At 36.0% G+C, this 24993-nt stretch overlaps 1 protein-coding gene across 1 annotated transcript in view; it reads left to right on the top strand.

The window, feature by feature from the left end:
• ADGRV1 (adhesion G protein-coupled receptor V1) overlaps positions 1-24993 on the top strand; it is a 451408-nt gene that overhangs the window by 84424 nt on the left and 341991 nt on the right. The window contains exons 31-40 of the mRNA XM_070413740.1: positions 730-1339; positions 7820-8035; positions 9581-9796; positions 10530-10774; positions 11993-12174; positions 12940-13751; positions 14582-14791; positions 21766-21896; positions 23421-23520; positions 24115-24294. Of these exons, the coding sequence (XP_070269841.1) occupies positions 730-1339; positions 7820-8035; positions 9581-9796; positions 10530-10774; positions 11993-12174; positions 12940-13751; positions 14582-14791; positions 21766-21896; positions 23421-23520; positions 24115-24294 (2902 nt within the window). The remainder of the gene's footprint in view (positions 1-729; positions 1340-7819; positions 8036-9580; positions 9797-10529; positions 10775-11992; positions 12175-12939; positions 13752-14581; positions 14792-21765; positions 21897-23420; positions 23521-24114; positions 24295-24993) is intronic.

Below are 24993 nucleotides of genomic sequence, written 5' to 3' on the forward strand. Positions count from 1 at the left end.
GAGTAAATTGAACAACTTCAGCAACAGTGACTAATTACTCAAGAAAGAAAATAAAAAAGGATTATAGGAGAGGATAAAGTTTTATAAAATTTCTGTCTCAAATTTTATTTTGAGACAACATATTTTAAGTATAAATTAAAATCATGTTTAGTTGGAACTTATTTGGAACATTTTTAAAGCTTTATCTTCTTAACGTATTGACAAAAAGGCATTTCTTTCTTCTTAGATGTATTTTATGTAACCTTGGGTCAAATATGTGTTTGGTGAGTTTGTTTTTCATATTATATTGAAGATAAAGGAAATATTATAATTTGTTTTTAAAAACAACTTTTATGGCTAACTTTTCATTAAAAATGTTACTCATCTATTTACAATGAAGTATGTATCATATATTCAGTAAATATAAAAATGGTAAGGAATGTTCTTAAATATAATACATTTTAATTATATTTTCTTTATTATTTATATATACTTTAATTGCAAAAATACAGATATAGTTTACTTATAAGCTACAAATGTTCAGTCAGTATTTTGTTTCATGCAACAATCAGTTTTTAAATAGGACTCTCTGTGTCTTCAAAAATGGGTTAGTACATGATGTCTGCCTTTAAGAATCTCATATTTTTTAGAACAATTTATATAAAATTGCTATCATTCTGTATTTACAAACTTCTAAGTTAGTGGTTTTAATACCTTTTTTAATACATGTTAATATTCAATATTTTATAGATTATAAGAAGTCATGGAGCTCTGTCTCAAGTGACTTTGCTATGGAGCATAGACTCCGATCCAGATGGTGATCTGGCCTTCACCTCTGGTAATGTCACGTTTGAAATTGGGCAAAAAAGTGCCAACATCACAGTGGAAATATTGCCGGATGAAGAGCCAGAACTGGATAAGGCATTCTCTGTGTCAATCCTCAATGTCTCCAGTGGATCTTTGGGAGTTCATACTAATGCCACATTAATAGTTTTGGCTAGTGATGATCCTTATGGAGTCTTCATCTTTTCTGAGAAAAATAGACCTATTGAAGTTGAAGAAGCAACTCAGAACATCACATTGTCAATAATAAGGTTAAAAGGCCTCATGGGAAAAATCATGGTCACATATGCAACATTGGACGATATGGAAAAACCACCTTATTTTCCACCTAATTTAGCCAGAGCAACTCAAGGAAGGGACTATATACCAGCTTCTGGATTTGCTCTTTTCAGAGCCAATCAGAGTGAGGCCACAATAACGATTACAATTTTGGATGATGATGAACCAGAAAGGTCAGAGTCTGTGTTTGTTGAACTACTCAACTCTACTTTAATAGAGAAAGTACAAAATCGTCCAAGTAAGTACCCGTTAGTGTATTATTACTATTATTATAAATAATAATTCTAAAACAATAAGTTAAAAATTTGGTATAGTAGAAATTCTATAAAAATATTAAGCTCAAAATTTGAAAGCATCATCTTAGTTTACCTATAGGGTAAATGGTAGTGGGACACTTGAAAACATGAATGTAAAGTCTGTTACATTCCAAGCCTAAAGTTTTAGAAGTGTCTATGTAATCCAGTGTAACTGACCTCTAGTAACTATCTATACTAACAAAAGGGTAATATGCTAATTAGACTAGATGTCTTCCAGACGTCCTGGACAAAGCCACAGTAGCAGGGGCTGAGGCCGAGGCACTTAGGGTCAATCAGGCTGGCAGGGGGAGAGCAGTTAGGGGCGATCAGGCCAGCAGGGGATCAGTTAGGAGCATCAGGCCGGCAGGCAGAGGTGGTTTGGGGCAATCAGGAAGGCAGACAAGTGAGAGGTCAGGAGCCAGCGGTCCCAGATTGGAGAGGGTGCAGGCCGGGCTGAAGGACACCTTCCCATGCATGAATTTTGTGCACCGGGCCTCTAGTCTATATATATATAAAAGCCTAAGCAACCAGCTGGCTGGTAGCTGTGATGCTCACTGACCACTAGGGGGCAGATGCTCAATACAGGATTGGAAACCACAGGCATGGAAACATGGAACAGACTGATGAATCTCAAAGGTAAGAGGGGATGGGGGAGGGCAGGAAGAGATTAACCTAAGATCTTGTATGCATACTAGAGGCCCGGTGCATGGATTCGGCCTGGCCTGCGCCCTCTCACAATCCAGGACCCCTTGGGAGATGTCGGAGAGCTGGTTTTGGCCTGATCCCTGCAGGCCAGGTCGAGAGACCCCCACCAGTGCACGAAGGGCCTCTAGTTGTACTATATATTGTAACTTCCAAAACATTCTGTAATTAATCCGTAGATTCCAAGGACAGTCCTGGTAGTAAGAGCCGGAGCCTCTCACCTTAATCAACTCTGGAAGATTTTTTAAGCAACAGAGGCTCTTTGTATTGGCCAAGTGGATCTGACAACTGCATGAGGGCAGGGCAACAGGGCTGTGGAGCACTAAGAAATCCTGTGAATTTGTGGGTCATTGAGGAGGGTTGAGAAGACCCTGGTTGGGATAAGAATGAGGAATCAAGAGTGATCCACAGAGGATCTGGTAGCTTCTATTGGAAAGTATAAGCCACTCTCCCTGGTATTGTGTGGCTCAGTGGCATTGTAAAGAGAGTGGGGTAGTACGGGTAGGGGTAGAGAGCTGGGCTTGAGCTGATGGAACTGAAAGCGGTTACTCTGTTTTAGCTTGTTCATTAGTCACATTTTCTAAGTGGACATAAAACTTTAGAAAGGTGAAAAGAATATAGATTTTCTGGAATAAGGGAAGAAGTACAGGCAAAAATATTGCCATATTAATTTAAGATCAATTTATTATCAGTTTTAGGACAGTAGTTATATGAAAACAAAACCTTTTTAAGGAAACTGGAATTACATAGTCCAAAGAGTCAGATTCCAAGATCTCATGTTGAGCATGCTCTGCCACATAGATGATGGTTCTTACAAGTAAATTTCTTGACCTTACTTAACATCTGGATGAATATACTGTATAATAAGCAACATTCTTGCCCACAATGTCAGTAATTGTAGCTCAGGGCTATAGAAAGTAGTTTACTTTATAGGATAACTGCTAACATTACATTTTTAGATACCAGTTAAGGTTAAAATTCTCACACAATACTTCATCCTTTTTTTTCTCATCAAGATTTAGAATCAGTTAAACTAGCAAATAAATTGAAGTAAAATCCAATGAGTCTTGTTAAGTAATAATTATATAATAGAGCCTGGTTTTCAAGGAACACACAGTTTTTAAGTGAGATAGATAGAAGTAAAACAAGGAGGGATTACTACATATACCGGTGACTAGGAGCTGTGGGTACTGGTGTCAGATAACTATGTTCCAATTATAATAATAAAATTATTTTTAGCCTCAGTGTCCTTAGGGGCAATACAGAAATATTATAGGACTTAAATATGATAATATATGTGAAAACTAATACAGTGTCCGGCACATGGTAAGCATTCAATATATGTGAATAATTATTAATAATAAAGTGGTACATGTAGAATATCAATGAGCTATGGGAGGGGAGAAACAAATGATGTATTTTATGCTTGATATGTCCATGGAATCATACAGCAGGCTTGGGGCAGTCCAAGATAGGCATAAGCCATATGTGAAATAATTAAAGAACAATTAAGGGCAAATCTGTGTGAGATCGATTCAGTGTAGAACCTGATGGGATCTGTGTTACTCTACTCTGAGTGTAATCAAGTTTCAGGAGAGGTTTGATGAGTAATTGTATATAAGAGATTAGACAAACCCTACAGGTAACTTCCTCCCCATCTTTGTGGCTCTGATTCCTCATCTATAAATTGGGACAATATTACTGACCACATAGAGATGTCATGGGGATTAAATGACTTGATATAAGAAATGTGCTTAGAACAACGCCAGGCAAATAGTGTACACTCAAAAAAAGTCATCTGCTGCTACAACTCTCTGTCACTGCCATTCTTTTCTAATTTAGTTGAATTTAAGTATACTGATTTCTACTTGTAACTTTATGATGTAATTTAGCATGACCTGGGCCTATATAGTTGAAATTAAATGGTGTTGTTACTTGTTTTTAGGTTAATTTGTCTGAAAGTGTTGACTTGTATACATTTTCACATATTCCAAATACCGTCATTGTTAGAGATATTCTAAATATGAACTCTAGAAAGAATACAAAAAAATTAAATATGACCTCAAAATTCTTTACTTCTAATAAAAGTTTTAGATGCTTTGTTTGTGTTAAAAGACCACTTTTTATATTGTTTTGGGAAGGGTTCTGGCTGGAATTGAACCTCTGTATGAGGGGTAGTTTTTGGAAGGTCCCAAATGCCTTCAAAATAAGCTTCGCTCTCTTGATAATCAGTGGAAAGTGAGAAGAGAACCTTAAAATTATTGCACTCACTCTATTATAGCAGCATTAGGGTAGCATTGAAGCGCTTTTTTCAGATGAGGTAGTTGAGTTAACTAAGAAGGGGTAGAGAAGAACAGGTTTGTGAGGGAGGAAAGTTGAAGCAAAGACACAGTAATTTAATTAGAGTATGATGATTTGCTACAGCTGGTCATTGAGTTCATGAAGTTAAGTTACTATTCAATTTTGTAACTGAAATGCTGTTTTTAAAAAATTTATGGCATACTGGTAGCTAATTAAAAGATCAAAATTCTGTAGGTTTCATCATTATCTCTTGTAATATATGCAAAGCGATGATTTATTGTACTCTAATTCTTTTTGCTTTCTGACGGATTTCTAATACTTATTAAATTATACCTGTACATTAACTATTTGTTTGCTATGGATTCTATAATAAAAATCTCAATAGAATATAAAGCTATAAGGGTAGGGACTTTCCGTTTAATTTATTTTTGTACATACAATGTCTAGATTAGTGCTACTACATAGTAATAATATTTCATAGAGAGCCCTGAATCGGTTTGGCTCAGTGGATAGAGTGTCAGCCTACGGACTGAAGGGTCCCGGGTTCAATTCCGGTCAAGGGCATGTACCTTGGTTGTGGACACATCTCTGGTGGGAGATGTGCAGGAGGCAGCTGGTCGATGTTTCTCTCTCATCAATGTTTCTGACTCTCTATCTCTCTCCCTTCCTCTCTGTCAAATATATATATATATATGTATGTATATATATATATATTTTATTGCTTAAAGTATTACAAAGAGTATTACATATGTCTCTCCCCCCCCCCCGCCCTTGACAATCCCCCGGCCTCCCCTACCCCCCAGTGTCTTATGTCCATTGGTTATGCTTATATGCATGCATACAAGTCCTTCGGTTGATCTCTTACCCGCCCACCCCTCCTGCCCCCCAACCCTCCGCGGCCTTCCCGCTGTAGTTCGACAGTCTGTTCAAGGCAGCTCTGCCTCTGTATCTATTTTTGTTCAAAAGTTTATTATGGTCTTTATTATCCATAACTGGGTGAGATCATGTGGTATTTTTCCTTCATTGACTGGCTTATTTCACTTAGCATAATGCTCTCCAGTTCCATCCATGCTGTGGCAAATGGTAAGAGTTCCTTCTTTTTTACAGCAGCATAGTATTCCATTGTACTGTAGATGTACCACAGTTTTCTAATCCATTCATCTACTGATGGGCACTTAGGCTGTTTCCAGATCTTAGCTATGGTGAATTGTGCTGCTATGAACATAGGGGTGCATAGATCCTTTCTGATTGTGTTTCTGTTTTCTTGGGATATATTCCTAGAAGTGGGATCACAGGGTCAAATGGGAGTTCCATTTTTAGTTTTTTGAGGAAACTCCATACTCTCTTCCAGAGTGGCTGCACCAGTCTGCATTCCCACCAGCAGTGCACAAGTGTTCCTTTTTCTCCACATCCTCTCCAGCACTTCTCGTTTGTTGATTTGTTGATGATAGCCATTCTGACAGGTGTGAGATGGTACCTCATTGTTGTTTTGATTTGCATCTCTCGGATGATTAGTGACTTTGAGCATGTTTTCATATGTCTCTTGGCTTTCTGAATGTCCTCTTTTGAAAGATGTCTATTTAGGTCCTTTGCCCATTTTTTGATTGGATTGTTTATCTTCCTTTTGTTGAGTTGTATGAGTTCCCTATAAATGTTGGAGATTAAACCCTTATCAGTAATAACATTGGCAAATATGTTCTCCCATGTAGTGGGCTTTCTTGTTGTTTTGTTGATGGTTTCTTTTGCTGTGCAGAAGCTTTTTATTTTGATGTAGTCCCATTTGTTTATTTTCTCTTTAGTTTCCATTGTCCTAGGATCTGTATTGGTAAAGAAGTTGCTTCGGCATATGTCTGAAATTTTGTTGCCTTTGGATTCTTCTAGTATTTTTATGGTTTCCCGTCATATATTTAAGTCCTTTATCCATTTTGAGTTTATTTTTGTGTATGGTATAAGTTGGTGGTCTAGTTTCATTTTCTTGCATGTATCTGTCCAATTTTCCCAACACCATTTATTGAAGAGACTATCTTGACTCCAATGTATGTTCTTGCCTCCTTTGTCAAATATTAATTGAGCATATTGATTCGAGCCGATTTCTGGGCTCTCTATTCTATTCCATTGATCTATATATCTGTTCTTGTGCCAGTACCAGGCAGTTTTGAGAACAGTGGCTTTGTAATACAGCTTGATATCTGGCATTGAGATCCCACCTACTTTGTTCTTTCTCAGGATCGCTGCAGCTATTCGGGGTCTTTTTTTATTCCAGATGAATTTTTGGAGAGTTTGTTCTAGGTCTGTGAAATATGCCGTTGGTATTTTAATGGGACGTGCGTTGAATGTATAGATTGCTTTGGGTAGTATGGACATTTTAATGATGTTGATTCTGCCAATCCAAGAACATGGTATGTTCTTCCATCTGTTTATGTCTTCCTCTATCTCTTTTTTCAACGTCCTATAGTTTTCTGAGTAGAGGTCTTTTACCTCTTTCGTTAAGTTTATTCCTAGGTAGCTTAATTTTTTTGGTGCGATGGTAAAGGGGATTGTTTTTATAATCTCTCTTTCTGCAAGTTCACTATTGGTGTATAGAAATGCCATAGATTTCTTGGCATTAATTTTGTATCCTGCTACATTGCCGAATTCTTTTATTAAGTCTAATAGTTTTTTGATGGAGTCTTTAGGGTTTTTTATGTATAATATCATGTCATCTGCAAATAAGGACAGTTTTACTTCTTCTTTTCCAATTTGGATGCCTTTTATTTCTTCTTCTTGTCTAATTGCAATGGCTAATACTTCCAGTACTATGTTGAACAGGAGTGGTGAGAGTGGGCATCCCTGTCTTGTTCCTGTTCTTAGGGGAAGTGGTGTTAGTTTTTGTCCATTGAGTATGATGTTGGCTGTGGGTTTGTCATATATGGCTTTTATTATGTTGAGGTATGATCCTTCTATTCCCACCTTGCTGAGAGTTTTTATCAAAAATGGGTGTTGAATTTTGTCAAACGCTTTTTCTGCATCAATTGATGTGACCATGTGGTTTTTTTCTTTCAATTTGTTTATGCGGTGTATCACGTTTATTGATTTGCGGATATTGTACCATCCTTGCATCCCTGGGATAAATCCTACTTGGTCATGGTGTATGATCTTTCTGATATACTGCTGGATCCGATTTGCTAAGATTTTGTTGAGGATTTTGGCATCTATGTTCATGAGGGATATTGGCCTGTAATTCTCTTTCATTGTGTTGTTTTTACCTGGTTTTGGTAAATCAATAAAATATATTTTTAAAAAATATTTTAAAATATATTTAAAAAATATTTCATAGAGAGAAAACACTAAGTTATGATCACATTTGGTTGATGGAATCTTGCTGAGCCTTAATGACTACTAGTCCTTAGAATTTTGATAGATTCTCTTCTCTTTTTCAGTTCCCAATTCTCCACGCCTTGGACCTAAGGTAGAAACTATCGCTCACCTAATTATCATTGCCAATGATGATGCCTTTGGGATTCTTCAGCTATCAGCTCCACTTGTTCGAGTGGCAGAAAATCATGTTGGACCCATTATCAATGTGACGAGAACAGGAGGAGCATTTGCAGATGTTTCTGTGAAGTTTAAAGCTGTGCCAATAACTGCAATAGCTGGTGAGAAAAGACATCTAAGGAGCAGTGAAGTGTTTTAGAGGGGAATTTTATCCTTGATTAACAAACCTTGAAGATGTAGTTAGAAAAATCAGCCAGAAAACAACAATACTGCTGCATCTTTTTAAAGGAACAAATCCAGATCTTTCATCACATATCTATGATACTGATTTTGTAGAATTTATGGAAACTGCTAATGAATTGTATATGAATGTGCAAGCTCTGATGGCCAAAATATGCACAAATCAATGAAAAGAAACTAAGGAAAGCATGGTTAGATTTTCTCTGCGTACCTTTTAGTTTTTTGAAAGGGACTCATGTAAATGATACCTAGGAAAAAATGCAAGATAAAACGTGCAGCCGTATGACCACAGTAGTTGGTAATACTTTTGTTTCTCGACCCTTTTATCTTGCTTGTTTCCTTCTTTATGAAGAACATGGAAGAGACAATGGTTACCATGAACTATTTTATGTATAAGCAAAGTGATTTCATTGCCAAATGCAAACATTAGGAGACTGCCTTCTTCGGTGGTGCAGTTACCTATAGGGAGAGTTGCCTAAGAGCAATTCGATTAGATTCTTTCTAGTATGCACTCAAAGGAACATGAGTGTGAATGGATGAGGTAACAGGCTTGATTTTTTGGAATAAATTATCTGGATATGAGACTTGCTTGAAAAGATGATAAACCAGGCTCATGTATTCCCCAGGTGATGTGTGTGTGTGTGTGTATGTGTGTGTGTGTGTGAGTGTGTGTGTGTGTGTGTGAGCGCGAGTGTGTGTGTGTGTGTGTGTGTGTGTGTGTTTTCTAGGAAATTTGCCCTCAGGCTCCATAGGAAGCCTCTCTCCTTTCCCTAACCACTGTTGGACCAGAAACAAAGTCATCCTGGGCAGTTATGCAATAGCAGATTTTAATCCAACTTTGTAGAAAGGTCCATAGATTCCAGCTATAACATTGATGATGCTGACATGCCCATATCAGTGCAACAGTATAATTTATTTTCCCAGTGAGATTAGAATTCTAGTCTTGTTCTTTGTTTTAAAAGTACTATACACATTTTTCTTTTGTAGATAAAAGGCTATCTTGTGGTTATAAATGACCTATGGCTATCCATATTTATATCTAAAGTCCCAAACACATATAAACACTTTAACAGCTGATAGCTTAGTTTTGAAAATGAAATGGATTTTAATAAACACTGCCTTTATAATTATTCAAAGTGTGTATATACATTTTTGGGGGAATGCCATATATATATATATATATGACAAACAGTACAAATTATGTACACATCTTTCTAAAAATGAACATGTGAACTCAAACAACCTTAGGAAATCTTTTTCATTGTTTTGTGATATCAAACCCCCAACCCCTTCTCTTTTAGCAAGACAGGTAAAGCCTTCTTGTTTAGAATAAATTTAGTAAATATTCTCAAGAAAGTCTTTCCAAGTACATCCATAACATTTGATACATCATAGATTCCCCTAGTATGTGGCATGTTTATTATATTGTGAAATAAGTCTTGGCATTTTGCTTTTTGTCTCTGTAGGTGAAGACTATAGTATAGCTTCATCAGATGTGGTCTTGCTAGAAGGGGAAATCAGTAAAGCTGTGCCAATATATATCATTGATGACATTTATCCTGAGCTGGAAGAATCTTTTCTTGTGCAACTGCTGAATGAAACAACAGGAGGAGCCAAACTAGGGGCGTTAACAGAGGCAATCATTATTATTGAGGCCTCTGATGACCCCTATGGATTATTTGGTAACCAGATTAGTTTGTATCTCTCTTTCATTTGTTTGCATAGATCATACTTTTCTTTGTTTTTAGGGATGAAGAATTGATTTGATCATGTTCTTTTTAACTTGTTAATACTGATATATACAGCATCTTGTATACTCACTGGCAGTGGTTAGTGGTTAAAAGATTGTGACTTCCACATTTATGCATTAATTTAATGTGACTTCCACCTTTGCATAAATGTGGAAGTCACAATCTTTTAACCTTTTACATTATATCTGGCTCCTAGATGTGTTTTGTGAATCTTAGATAATTCTTTAAAAAATTAATTTATAGAAATTTACACAAAAATTTGGATATCTGGGCTTTCTGGTTTAGTAGGAAAGTCTGGCAACATCCAGCCCCCTCTCCCGCATAGCATCGTCATGGGAGCCATATAGCCACTGTCCCTTTGGACCAGGCTTGCACTGTGCAGTTAGCCACAGAACTCATTAGATCCTCTTCACTCACAACTGGTGTATGCCTGACCCCTGTGGGCATCTGGATTTGTGATTTCTGCTTCTATCATAATGAAAAATCATTTTGAAATTTTGGCAGCCCACCCACTTTGTATCACAGCATGTTACTCTTGATTGTATGGCGGTTAGCTACTTAGATTGCATAAAGGGGGAAAAAGTGACTATAGGACAGCGATTGTTTAGGTATGTGTAATTCAGTTTTATTTTATAAGTGAAATCAACTCTGCTCTGCCCTTCAGGTTTTCAGATTACTAAACTTATTGTAGAGGAACCTGAGTTTAATTCAGTGAAGGTAAACCTGCCAATAATTCGAAATTCTGGGACACTTGGCAATGTTACTATTCAGTGGGTTGCCACCATTAATGGACAGCTTGCTACTGGCGACCTGCGAGTTGTCTCAGGTAATGTGACCTTTGCCCCTGGGGAAACCATTCAAACCTTGTTGTTAGAGGTCCTGGCTGACGACGTTCCGGAGATTGAAGAGGTGAGAGGAATGCCTAGTATAGAATGCCACTGTAAATCATGCCTTGTCTTGTAGTGACTAGAACAGATACTGTTGTTGTGACATTTATAGAGGATGTCAAATAAATTATTTCTGCAAGAATGTTCAAAATATGATAGTATGAAAGTTATCCTTATAGATAACAAAACAAGGAATATTCTAGAAATAGGTCTCCTTGCACATACCAGTTTACTAGTGTAAGATATTTTTATGCGATTGTATTTTTCAACATTTTGGTTAAGTGATTAAATACATAATACATTTATCATACTTTTTGCTACATTGTTTCATATAAATTCTTAATTTTTTTATATTCATACTCCCTTTGGGCTTAAATTAGATTTTGATTTGTTCACTTGTTCATTAATTTATTCTTCAACCATTTTGAGAATTTACTATGTGACAATTACCATGCTAGAGATAGCTGCCTGATATTTATTTTTCATGATGAATTAGCAAAGTAGCAAATAAAAGTAGAGTCTCAGGGGGAAAGTTGATTCATCAATGCCATTTATTGGCTAAGGATAATTTTATTGTATAAAATTCAAGTATTATTAAAGCCCAGATCTCATAAAATTGAATTTAATAGCATTTATTCTTTAATACTACCAAATTTTTTATGGAAAGGTAGTTCATAAAATTTCATTTGAATGGTAATTGTATCATTATTCCCTCCTAAAATATTAGTTACTAGTTAATATCTTTAAAACATTTCTCTTTCCTTCTCTCTAAATATAGGTGGTATTGTGTTATGATATTTTTTCTTTTAAATGTTGTCAGCAAATTTTCATTTAACAGAATGTGGAAAATAAATCATAATAGATTAACTTCATAAAACATATATGTACTATTTTCCCTAAATAAAAAAACGTATAGGACTAAAAGTATATTAAAGTGGTAAACAAAACATAACCAGGGATCTCAAAATTGATTCACAAAATTATATAACTGAATATTAAGGAACTTAAATAGCCTATTTTTTAATGTATAGCCATGCTGTATTATTAAAATTTCATGATGGATTATTCTGTTACATGTTGGGTTTATAAATGTAATGGGATGGTTTTTTTGAAATCCGTTTATATTACATTTCATTTTGTTCTTAACTTGTATGGATATGTTTAATTTTTTCCCTTGAATCATTTTTATTCTAATTTCAGAACTAGGTTTCTGTTAAGGAAGTTTTCACTGTATTTTTAGGTTATCCAAGTGCAACTAACTGATGCCTCTGGTGGAGGTACTATTGGGTTAGATCGAGTGGCAAATATTATTATTCCTGCCAATGATAATCCTTATGGTACAGTAGCCTTTGTTCAGTCGGTTTACCGTGTTCAAGAGCCTCTGGAGAGAAGTTCCTGTGCTAACATAACTGTCAGGAGAAGGTATATGAGATGGTGACTTGCATCTTGGGGTGGGGCGGGTGATGAGAATTGTGGGGTGATGGGAAAGGATCTCTTGCACAGTTAGTTTTTTAATACAATATAAATTATTATAATTTATTAATTGATTTATGCCTAATAATATAAAGAGCTCTTTATATTTATCATACCTGTTATTTGTGAAATAGATTATACATCATGGGACTTTCTAACTCTAAAAATTTGTTGCTTTAATCTGTTACTTGTTTTAGTTAGAACTTAAGTATAATTAGCTTCTAAATTAAAGAACATTCATATGCTGAAGTGGTTAATTTTCAGGTTCTATTTTTTTTCCTGCATTTCTTTCGTGAGGCAGTTACAGTTCACTGAATTCCTTTAGAAATAGAAAATATAGGATTTGGGGACCTTATGGCAAATAATTATATTTCTTTAAAATGTACGCATGCTATTATTACTTTGTTTCAGAGAAATCTACTAATGAAAATTAATTTTCTATTTCTGTTTGCTAATTTAAAAATGGATATGACTTGCATGTCTTACAAGATATTTTCATAGCTTGGTAAATATTTTGTTTGATTGAAAACTGGCAAGGTGACCTTACATGAGAAAGTAAAACATTGAAAGGCAAATGTAATAAGAAGCATGGTTGTGTTTGTAAAATGACATTAGATACTGAAAAACTGAAAGCTGCAATTAGTAGTTCTTTCCTGTATGTAATCCACAGATGGCTTTGAGTGCTTAATGTGTCTTTGTCACTCCACGTTTTAGCGGCGGGCGCTTTGGTCAGCTCTTGCTGTTCTACAGTACTTCCGATATTGATGTAGTGGCTCTTGCAGTGGAGGAAGGTCAAGATTTACTGTCCTACTATGAATCGCCAATGCAGGGGGTGCCTGACCCGCTCTGGAGAACTTGGGTGAATGTCTCTGCCGTGGGGGAGCCCCAGCATACTTGTGCCACTTTGTGCCTCAAAGAACATGCATGCTCAGCATTTTCATTTTTCAGTGCCTCCGAGGGCCCCCAGTGTTTTTGGATGACATCGTGGATCAGTCCGAATGTTAGCCACTCCGACTTCTGGACCTACAGGAAAAACATGACCAGGGTAGCGTCTCTTTTTAGCGGTCAGGCTGTGGCTGGCAGTGACTATGAGCCTGTGACAAGACAATGGGTCATAATGCTGGAAGGCGATGAATTTGCAAATCTTACAGTTTCTATTCTTGTGGATGATATCCCAGAGATGGATGAGAGTTTCCTAATTTCTCTTGTTGAAGTTCACCTCATGAACATCACAGCCAGTTTTGAAAACCAGCCAACCATAGGACAGCCAAATACTTCTACAGTTGTCATAGCATTAAATGGCGATGCCTTTGGCGTGTTCGTGATGTACAGTATTAGTCCCAACACCTCAGAAGATGGCTTATACGTAGAAGTCCAGGAGAAGCCCCAGACCACAGTGGAGCTGATGATCCACAGGACGGGGGGCAGCTTAGGTCAGGTGACAGTCGAGTGGCGTGTTGTTGGTGGAACCGCTACTGAAGGTTTAGATTTTATAGGTGCTGGAGACATTCTGACTTTTGCTGAAGGTGAGTGATGGTTCTAAATGGATTGCTGTAGGTCCTAACGTTATCATATTCAATTTTTATGATAATGTGAATATGTAAAAGCGTAGTGTGGATTTTAAAAAATAGAAGTTGGTTAGTGGTGGACATGACGTATGAAGACTGACATGGCCTTACATATGTATCCTTTTAGTTTATTAAACAAAGAAGGGTTTTAGGAGATGTGTGAGTTTTATCCCTTTATATGTGATACAGATAAGTAAACAAGTCTAAGGAAAGCTCTAATTTTTTAAGGAAAACTACAACCAAACACGTGGCTAGTACTTTGCGTGGGGGAAAGGTATTTTTACTGAGATCATTGTTTAAATCCTGATTTGGGCAATCACAGATTCCACTTGAAAAAATGATGTGTACTCATAAAAACCTCACTGTATACAGAAAAAAATGAATGAAGTAAACACTCACAATTACATGTTAAATCAGTTCATTGCACCTTTTATTATTTAACTTTTTGTGTAAAATTTTTTGGAAATAGTAACTGGGGGTCATGATACATATATCATAACTTTTTGAAATACCTAATCGGCATCTGTTTTAGAGTAAATTTTTAAAACATCTCTATAATGTTTTTTCTAGTAAATTATTTTGGGAATAATGGAATATGACATACTTGATGGGTTGGGGGGCACAGGTTGGTAATTGGTAACTTTCTCTTTATTTCAAAGGAAATAATGAAAATTTGATGAGGAAGGAGTGAAGATGAAAATTTAAACTTAGATTTTTTCCAGTGGCTTTAGTAATTACCAAGTTATCATATGAAGTAATAGTATTGCTTTGAATTGATTTTTATGTAGGTGAAACAAAAAAGATAGCCATTTTAACCATTTTGGACGATCCTGAGCCAGAGGATGATGAAAGCATCATAGTGAGCTTAGTGTACACTGAAGGCGGAAGTAGAATTTTGCCCAGCTCCGACACTGTGCGAGTGAACATTTTGGCCAATGACAACGTGGCGGGAATTGTTAGCTTTCAGACAGCTTCCAGATCTGTCATAGGCCATGAAGGTGGGTTCCTGTTTGTGTGGAGCACATTCGTTCTTTTTTCCATGGATGTCAATTTTTGTTTAGTCTTTTAATGTGTCTGATGTTTTTATCCTTCCATTATTTTGTAGGGCTATGTATGCTATTGTTCATGGGACTTATGTGGGAGAGGGCTATACAGTGAACTGTTTAACTACATTTAGAAGCCTTGCGGATTGGTATTGTGTTCTAGCTTGCCAGTCCCCGCTTGTGTGATTTTAAGGAAGTTAGTCAGACCTAGGATGCTCAGCTTTCTCATCTGTTAAATGATAGCAAATATCACTTACTTATAGGTTTCTTTGTGAGGATTAAGTGAGCTAATAGATGTAAAGTGCTTAGCATTGCTCCTGGCAAGTGTGTATGTGCTCAATGCTAGCTGCCCATATTAAACAGTGAAACATCGGCTTTCTGTTCAAAACAAATGGTGGTTTATAATCAATGAGTATTTAGTTTTGGTTTTATATTGTGTGAACAAAGTGCCAAACTAAAAAAAAATTATAAAATGTTCATCTTCTTCTTAAACAGATTTTTTGGAATTCTTTATTTTTTTTTTATATTATATGTAAGGTGTTGCATATATAGGGTGGGGCAAAAGTAGATTTATACTTTTGAGTACATGAAACAGTTTATTTTTGCATTATTATTTCTTAATTATTGTATTATTTTCCATATGAACAAATGTAAACCAACTTTTGCCCCACCCTGTATAGGCTATTGTTTTGTTTAAAAGATGATAGCAGTGTTTTTGGTCTTCGAATTCAAGCCTGTTTGAGCTAAAACTCGTATTTATAGCCTGTGTTTCACTGTAGTTCATATTTAGAAATAAAATAAAATTGTACCTCAAAAAGATAAGGAATGGAAAGGATATTGTTCATGCATTTGGACTTCTATTTTTCAGATGAGAAAACTGAGACAGTGAAAGAATGACTTGACAAGGTCATACAGCTAGTTAGTTGCTGTGCTGGAAACTAAATGAATTTTAGTGTGTGTTAACTTTCACATTACTGTACTCCCAACTTATATGTTTAACTTATCAATGCAAATGCCTTAGCCATTTTCCAACACTCTTTCCTTTGATTGATGGCCTAGAATATCATGTTTTTAGAGCAGTAGTGAGTGAAAGTAACTAATAAATAGCTATACATTTAACTAAAGACAGATCATCAAAAAATTATTTGTAACATAATACAAGTAGAAAGTCACCGTAGGGGAAGTTAATCTTAATAACTATGACAACAATAGTAACATTTGTTGAGTGTTTTCTGTGTGCTGGACATTTCACATCCATTATTTCACTTAATTATAACAATACGTGTTATGGTGTGCGCCATATTCTCACATAAAGAAACTGAATTTTAGAGACTAAACAGCACAGTTATTCATGGAGGAGCTTAAACCCAGTGCTGTCTGAATCCAGAGGCCATGCCATAAGGCAGTTCATGTGAAGAGACTTTGTTTTGCTTGAACTTAAATCTGCTGCAGAGCTTGACAATGTAGGAACTTTGGGTAAATATTTCAAGTGGTTTGAGTTGGAAGAATAATGAATTTGACTTAAAATGCCTGTGTGAGAGAAGGAAACTGGTGAGAGAACCTGGCTCTAGGCTATGCATGGAAATGGGATATTTAGGGATAAAAGTTGAAATCAGAAAAATTAATAAAATCTTCATGGCTAGAGATAGAAAAGCAAGTAAGTCAAGGATGGAGCCATATGGAATACCAGGTTAAGGTGCTAGGAAAGAAAAGATCTGAGAGGAAAGAGAGAAAGTTCTCTCAAAGAGGTGGGAAGAAACCAAGCTAAGAGTGTGTTTTCATTCGTTATCAGAATAAGTAATCAGTATGTTTCATACTGACATGTGCAACAAGTGAGATTAGATTCCCAGATGTGCTAGAGGAAACACTAATAACCACGAAGTTTTAAAGGAGATCTTGGGATAAGAAGCAGATATCTAAGGACGATAAAAGGATGTAGAGGCCTTTGGGCAGTGCTTCTCAAAGTGTGGTCCTCAAGCCAGTGCCTGTCCACAAAGTGTTTCTACTAGTTTCTGACAAGATAAGTTCAGAAACTGAAATAACCTTTTCTAGAAACTTATATAGAACAACTTCATTTTGCTGTGATACTCAAAAGTGATATCTATAGGCTTGTATATGTGTTCTTTTTGCTATTTAATCTAGCCCTTCATTTTTTTGTATTTTACAAAAAATGTTAGTCTACAATGGATAGATCAGGGCAAACAAAAGAAGAAAAATAAACAAAAACCCCTTGCTCTCCGCTGCATTAAGTGTGAGAAGCACTGCCCTAGGAGATAGTCTGTTCACTGGCCACGGAGAGCAAGGAAAGGAGAAAAAATCGGAGAAAGCGGATTAAAGAGGAATATTTTGGATTAGTTTTTGTTTTGTTGAAGAAATACAAGAAAGAAAATAATGTAGAAGATAATAAAAGTCAGTGGTATGGAGGATATAAATACTAGTAAGATCAGGGCCAGGAAGGATTAGATTTAAGGGAAGACTTAGAGCTAGACTCGGTATGTGATTTTCAACATGATGACAGAATTTCTTTGAAGAATACCAGAGAATTTGGATGACCTGTGTCACTTCAAAGGTATTTTAATTGTAAAGCAGCTAGTGGCATGAAAGTGCATCCTCTGAGCGCCCGGGCAGTGATGATGGTGGGTGGTTTGGAGGGTTCTGAAGAAACCTGAGCTTTCCTGCTGACACTGGCACCTGTGTTGTCCTTCACCTGGATGAACTTAACCTGAAAATCAGAGTGTGGTTTCTTTAGCTTCCAACAGCTAACTATCTGCAAAGGACAAGGGGATTAGTGATTAAAACAAATGGTCCAAGTGTGTTGTTACTGGCTAAAAATCTGCTGTCGCATATCAATCTATGAGCATGAGTTTGGTACAGGAAATAAAACACTGAGTTGCTTTTACTGTTTACATGAGTGCTAGATTTAAAAAAGAAAAAAAAGAAAAAATGCAATTTCTAAACATAAATTGGGAGGAATTTCTATTTTTTAATTTATTTTTCTTTTCCTTTGTTCCTAAACCTTTTTCCTAGAGTCTGAATTAGTTTTCTTTTTCAAAGACGCTGTATGTACTGCTTCAAGAATTTAGTATTTCGTGTGTGTATTTTTTATATTGAGAAAAGTATACCAAGCATAAGGGTACCAAAGTGAATTAGTGAAAACTTTATGGTGATTCTTCAAAGTTAACTGCTAAAGAAATGGGGTAAAAATGAGATTTTAACAATGTTAACATTGCTTTGGCCTTGAGTTGGAATTTCATTTATGTGATTAGATTTAAAACATGGACTATACTGAATTTCTGGCTCTAGAGTGCGTTTTCAATTCATGGGGAGGAATTGCTTTAGAGTTTAACAATGTACTGAATTCTGAAGAATCCTTTTTCTACATTTTTGTCCTAAAGCAATTGAACAAATGTCTATTGGTAAATACTACTTTCTTTCAAATGTAATGGGAAGAATTTAGAAGTATGGGACAATAGATTTTTACTGTGGTTGCAAACTGTGTATATATGTGCTCTTTATAAATCTGTGTGAGATGCTTCACTCGGTCACCCAACTTAGTAGTATCATAACCTCATGTTACGTTCAGTGGATTTAAATTTTTTTCTTTTTTTCAGAGACAGCATGAATCTTTTATAGGCAAAGATTTGAACAAGAAATGTAATTTTTAAAAATATAAATCAGCTATCTAGTTGTCCATTAGTAAGCATGGGGGTTGGTTCTAGGACCCCTGAAAATACAAAAATCCATGGATGCTCAAGCCTCTTATATAAAACTAGAGGCCCAGTGCATGAAATTCGTGCATGGGGGAGGTGGGGTTCCCCCTCGGCCTGACCTGCACCCTCTCACAGTCTGGGAGCCCCACGATCGATCGCCCCCGCAGAGGCAGGCCCTGCGTACCCACAGTGCCGCTGCTGGGTAGCCTGGGCCTCCCTCTGCATGCATTTTATATTCCTATTCCGTATCTGTGCTAGGCTAGGCCTACATTCTATATGATATATCTGTTTTAGAGAATCACCAACTTTTGGTGGATGCCGTAGATTTCTTGTCTGGATGTAGTCAGATTATTTGGTAGATGAGGGTCCCACTTAGTTCTTCATCAGCAAAACCTAGAAGGCAGTGTAGTACTTGGTAACATTTTTGTTATGTAAAAAATTTATCTTTCCTTACAGACCCAACTTCTGTCCTTCCCACTATATAAGACTGAGCACTTGTTTTAAGTTTTTTCTTTTTTAAAGACAGTTCTTTGACTCCTCATCCGGGTAGAAGGTAACTTTCTAGTAATATTGCCCAGGATGCATTTTAAATGGACTTGGTTCCTGGGAGTTTGTCTTAAAGAGGCAGAATCAATACCTTCATTTTGATTACTTGAAAAATTTTTACACTATTCATGCTGTTGACATAGTTAGGTTATGTGTTCAAGGAATGCTTTGTTTATATTTTATTTATGTGTTGTGTGTGATTCATGCTGCAAATAGTGTTTCTTGCAACATTTTCTTGCAAGTTCCTTGTATGGTAATGTGTTAAATTTTCAAAGATGATATTATTTAAGAGGTATTATACTTTGAGTATTTTACATTTACTGAGTTTATAGAGAATTTTATATTTTTCTTTCCTTAGCATTTTGTTTTTATTTTTACCTTATAATGTATATTTATTTCTAAATCTCTATGTATAATCTTGCGACCATAATTTTTAAAATTTATTGTGATTATAGGGTCCCCTTCAACATAGATATTTATTAACTTACATGTTGTTTCTTGCCACTTGTATTTTACTGTATTTTTAGCACTGATCAAGCTTTCATCATTTTCTTTCTGAAGTATTCCTAGGTTTTATTACTAGGTTGTTTGATTTTTAAAAATTTGAAAACCATGACCCTGTAAACCTTTTTATTTGTATCACCAGACAACACTGTCGGTGAAAACAGCTTAATGACTTTAGGACTCTATCTATGCCTTTTAGTAATAAGCCCTTTTTGTTCAATACAAACCTGCTCTATGAGAAATTCTCCACGTTGTACTATAGAAAGACTCCAGGGTTTTATAGTAGTGCCTATATTTGTTTGTATGAGTTAGTTATTCAAGTATAAAAAATGATAAATAGTATGCTGACAATTATGGCTGAATAAACACAGTCTTTCAGTTAATCCTAACCTTTTTATAATCTGACTAGTAGCCCATTGAGCGATATCACGCTCAGTAGGCTGCCCGCCACTTCTTTGGGAGCCAGGAGGGACCCGCACCGATTCCATGGGAGGTGGGAGGGAGCCGCGCTGCTTCCACAGGAGGCGGGCCCACCGTCTCCTTTCCGGGGGCCTGCGCTTGGCTGCCGAGACTGCAGGCCAGCCTCCCTGTCCCTGTCCGTGTCTGCTCTGGCTCCGCCCCACCTTCATCTCCATCTCCGCCTCGCCTGCGCATGCACCCTCCTCCTGTCTGGTCGTGGCCCCTTACCGTGTCCTGGTTAATTTGCATATTTCCTCTTTTTATGTATATAGATTTCCTAACTAGCAGTCTCTATATGTTTAAAAAAACAAAACAAATTAAGACATAGTCTACTAACGGAATGGTGACTAAATTTTTTTTTTGTATGGAAACACTTAAAAATGTTTACATTGAACATTCAAATGTTTTAGGAAATCTTATTTAGAAGTTTTTCTGATTCTTTTGCCTTATAATATTCTCCACTCTCCCCAAATCATTTATTGTTCTAAAGATAAGTGTGGTTATATTTAGTATAAAAATTTAATTTTGTTTTTTTAGTAATTGAACTTAATATAATTTCTGAATTAATCCATGTTTTAAAGAAACCTTTCTTTAAAGGTAATAGTTGCATTACCTTTCTTTAAAGGTAATGTAATAGTTGCATGTAATATTTGTTTTATTATCACTTGAAATTAAAAATATGGCAGCTTAAAAATATGTGAAAAGGATATTTATATGTTATTGTTTTATTTTTACTCTGCTCATTTAAAAAGTATCAACAATGTTTACTTATTGGATAACTAAGTAAAAGTTATATTTTTAATGAATATGCATGGATTTCAACTATACTTCTATGCTATAAAATTTGGATGTATTCTTTTAAAGCTTTAAAACATTTATTTTTTCACAATAATTATTTTTTTGGTGCTACAGTTCGTTAGTATATCTTACCTTGGATTCGTCATCATGCAAAGCTTTTGAATTGAGCCTATTTTCAGCAAGCCACATGGCCCCTAGCAGTACTGCATCTCACTTTCAGCAGTTTAAAAGAAATGCCTATAGTGATATTCTTCAATTTTACAAAATATTACATGAGGACAAAAGCCAGGAATGGAAAGTATCTAAAATACCCCAATTACCCAGGAAGGAAAACTGTAACTTGTTGAAGTTACAGAGACTGATGTACAGATTTGACACCTTTCCTTTGTATTTCTCTTTATAAAACATAATCATTGATGGTATATGTAAGTTACAATTTAAAGAAATGTGATTTTCAGGTATTTGCAAGCATTTTTATGCATGCATTGTGTAAAATCACATTGCATATCAGTGTAAGGAATTGTGTCCTTTTGAAAAATGAAGGGAAATTTACTTGTGCTATTATTAGCTTTGACCATGAGAACTTTCTATAATTTACAGAACATTCATGTTCTGGTGCATGTTTTGGAGTGTATAAAAGTTTGTGTTTCCCATTGTAGCATGTGCTTTTGTAACTTTTACATATTGAACTTCCTGAAGTTCTACTAAATAGAACTATTTAGAAATGAGATACCCATGCTAATAAACAATAAGCATGTATAAAGCTTTTAGAAAACCCAAAACAGAACAAACAGCTTTGTAATGTTCTGGAAAAGATGCTGTAACAGTTGCATGTTTGGGATTTGGGTTTGGTTGAGTTCAAATGTTAAATTCCTTTCCATTAAAATGTTTATCTGTACGTTTCACTTGCAGGAGAAATTTTGCAATTCCATGTGATAAGAACACCCCCTGGTCGAGGAAATGTTACTGTCAACTGGAAAATTATTGGGCAAAATCTAGAACTCAATTTTGCTAACTTTACTGGACAACTTTTCTTTTCTGAGGTAAGACCAAAGAGAAGAGCTTTATCAAACATATATAGAGAAAACAGTGTGTTTGAGAAAAAGGAAAACTCTGATTATGTAATGCAAGGATTAATGGAGGTTGAGAGGAGAGCTACTTGCTTGGAACCCTAAAGAAAGCACACTACTTGAATAAAGAATTTCTAAGACTTAAGGAATGGATTTGTTTTCCCATATGTGTTTGGTAGGTCTCCTTTAAAGAAATAGAAAAGACCAACTTTTTATTTGAGACAAGCTCTCTTGCTACTCTCCTGGCCTCCCCATTATTGTCAGCTGCATCATTCTGAAGACTGATAGTGCTTGTCCCTCGTCCTACTCCTCACTGTCTTGGAACTTTAAATGCCTGGGAACAACAAATATAGCTCTAAAAATCTGCCTTTTATGGCCTGTTGACAAAATATTGCACAAAGGTAATACTAAAAATATATTTTTGAGGTGCCATTTAGAGACTCTGATATTTTGAAAAAGGTGAATGTCATGAAATCTATATTTATAAAAGCCTGAGTGACTGGCCTACTGGCTGGTAGCTATTTTTTCACAATTATTGTGAAAAAATAAATGATGTTTTAAAGCTTTAAAAGAATACATCCAGGGCCAGACACTCAACACAGGAGCTGCCGAGTGACAGCAACTTTGCAGAGTGCCCTCTCACACTCCGGGACCCATTGAGGGGATGTCGTACTGCTGGTTTCGGCCTGATCCCCGCAGTCCAGGCCAGACTGAGGGACCCCACTGGTGCACGAATCTGTGCACCAGGCCTCTAGTAACTTTATAAAAGGTCTTAGAAAATTGGTACCATTTTATTGTAACTCTATCATCTTCCTCTCTTCCCCACATTCACTTGGTGAATTCTTGTTTGATAATGTGTTTAATTCTTTTTCTTTGTATTTCTACTGTCTCAGTGTTAAGCTAAGCCCCTATAACCGCCAGCCTTGAGTACTGCATTGGATTTCTAATCCCTGTTCTCCCTGAAGCTCTGGTCTTTTCCATGTTCAAGTTTTTCCTGCTCACCACTGCCATAGAATCTCCCCAACTAGTTGCTTTGTCTGAAATTGTCAACATTGCTCATTGAATAAGATCTACATTAATCAGCCCAGTATTCAATTAGTCCCAATCTGCCTTAAGCCATGAGTGAATGATTTTTTAAATTTAATTTATATTTTTAAGCCACAGAACACTTTGCTTAAGTAAAAATGTGTTTGGATGCACAATTTTTTACAATCCTCACTTGAGAGTATGTTTCCAGAGTGAGAGGAAGGGAGAAAAAGAGAGAGAAACATTGATATGAAAGAGAAATATCTATCCATTTGACCAGGGATCAAACTCGCAAGCTGGGTATGTACTCTGATTGGGAATCAAACTCACAACCTTTGGTGTATGAGTCGATTCTCTAACCACTGAGCAACTTGGCCAGGGCTGAGTGCACAATTTTTAAGGCCAATAAAAATAGAAGATATTTTGTGTTTAGAGATAATATGGACATGAATTTCTTTCTGTTTGACATAGGGGTCATTGAATAAAATGATATGTGTGCATTTGTTGGACGACAACATTCCTGAGGAGAAAGAAGTTTACCAAGTCATTCTGTATGATATCAGGACACAAGGTAATTCAGAATTCAATTTTAAATTTTTGCTGGTGTATTAATTTTTTCAGAAAAAAGTAACAGTTATCTATATACTTAACAATTAATGTTACTTTATATATCATCTGTTCCTAAAAATGTTAAATTCATAAAACATCAGCTCAGAATGGGAATATATTATCTTTATGTACTCAGGAGCAATCTCTAAAAAATTTTGTTAAATATTTTCTAATGGAATAAAAATTTTATACAATTTTCTATTAGCAGTCCAATTTGGATTTAGACCTAGTATTTGGATATTTCAAATTCAGTCATTTTGAGAAAATTATCTAGTACTTTCCTCAGTTTCTATTCAATTTCAATTATTCAGATGACCAATCTAGCAAATCATGACAATAATATGTCAAGTGAAAAAATTCATGATTTGCTATCTAGAAAAAGAAGATTAAAATATAGATTCTCTTACTCAGCCTGAAGATTTCTATTAAGGACATGAATAAAATGGGACACTTCCTGTCTACTTTAATATGTTTCAGAGAGTGGGGTTACATTTTAAGTACTTAGAAGTTAATGCCGAGTCACTGTCATAATTTTTGTGCTCCCTGACAATTTTAGGAGTCCCACCAGCAGGAGTCGCTCTGCTTGACGCTCAGGGATATGCGGCTGTCCTGACTGTGGAAGCCAGTGATGAACCACATGGAGTTTTAAATTTTGCTCTTTCATCAAGATTTGTTTTGCTACAAGAGGCTGACATAACGATTCAGCTTTTCATCAACAGAGAATTCGGATCTCTAGGTTTGTGTTGCTTAATGGGGTTTCCAGACAGGTGCTTTTTCAGTATCCTACTTGTGTGGGTGAAAGCCACTGCTGAAATAAATAAGGGACAAGAAAAGCATTAATATTTATTAATTTTAGGATAGATTGAAAGATTAAAGTAATTTTACATTGTCACAAAAATGCTATGTAACAAATAGTCATAAAATCTCAGCATAATAATAATGTTGGCTGTGGGCCCACTAACGTAGGCTGGGCTTGGGGTGGTTCTATTCCATATGTCTCTCATTCTTCTCCTGGGACCAGGAGAGGTACAAGGAAGCAAGTAAAAACATGCCAGGCCCCCTGAGGTCTAGGCTCAGAACTCGCATCTCCCCACTTTTATTTTGTACTGTCAGCCAAGACAGGTCACACAGCCAAACTCATAGCCTAGAGCAGTGATGGCGAACCTTTTGAGCTCGGCGTGTCAGCATTTTGAAAAGCCCTAACTTAACTCTGGTGCCGTGTCACATATAGAAATTTTTTGATATTTGCAACCATAGTAAAACGAAGACTAATAGTTTTGATATTTATTTTATATATTTAAATGCCATTTAACAAAGAAAAATCAACCAAAAAAAAATGAGTTTGCGTGTCACTTCTGACATGCGTGTCATAGGTTCGCCATCACTGGCCTAGAGGCAGGGCAATATGCCTGCCCACCATGGGATATCACTGTGC

This window comes from Myotis yumanensis, unplaced genomic scaffold (assembly GCF_028538775.1).
Source record: "Myotis yumanensis isolate MYYU_CA2020_CCGP unplaced genomic scaffold, mMyoYum1.0.hap1 SCAF_4, whole genome shotgun sequence".
NCBI lineage: Eukaryota > Metazoa > Chordata > Mammalia > Chiroptera > Vespertilionidae > Myotis > Myotis yumanensis.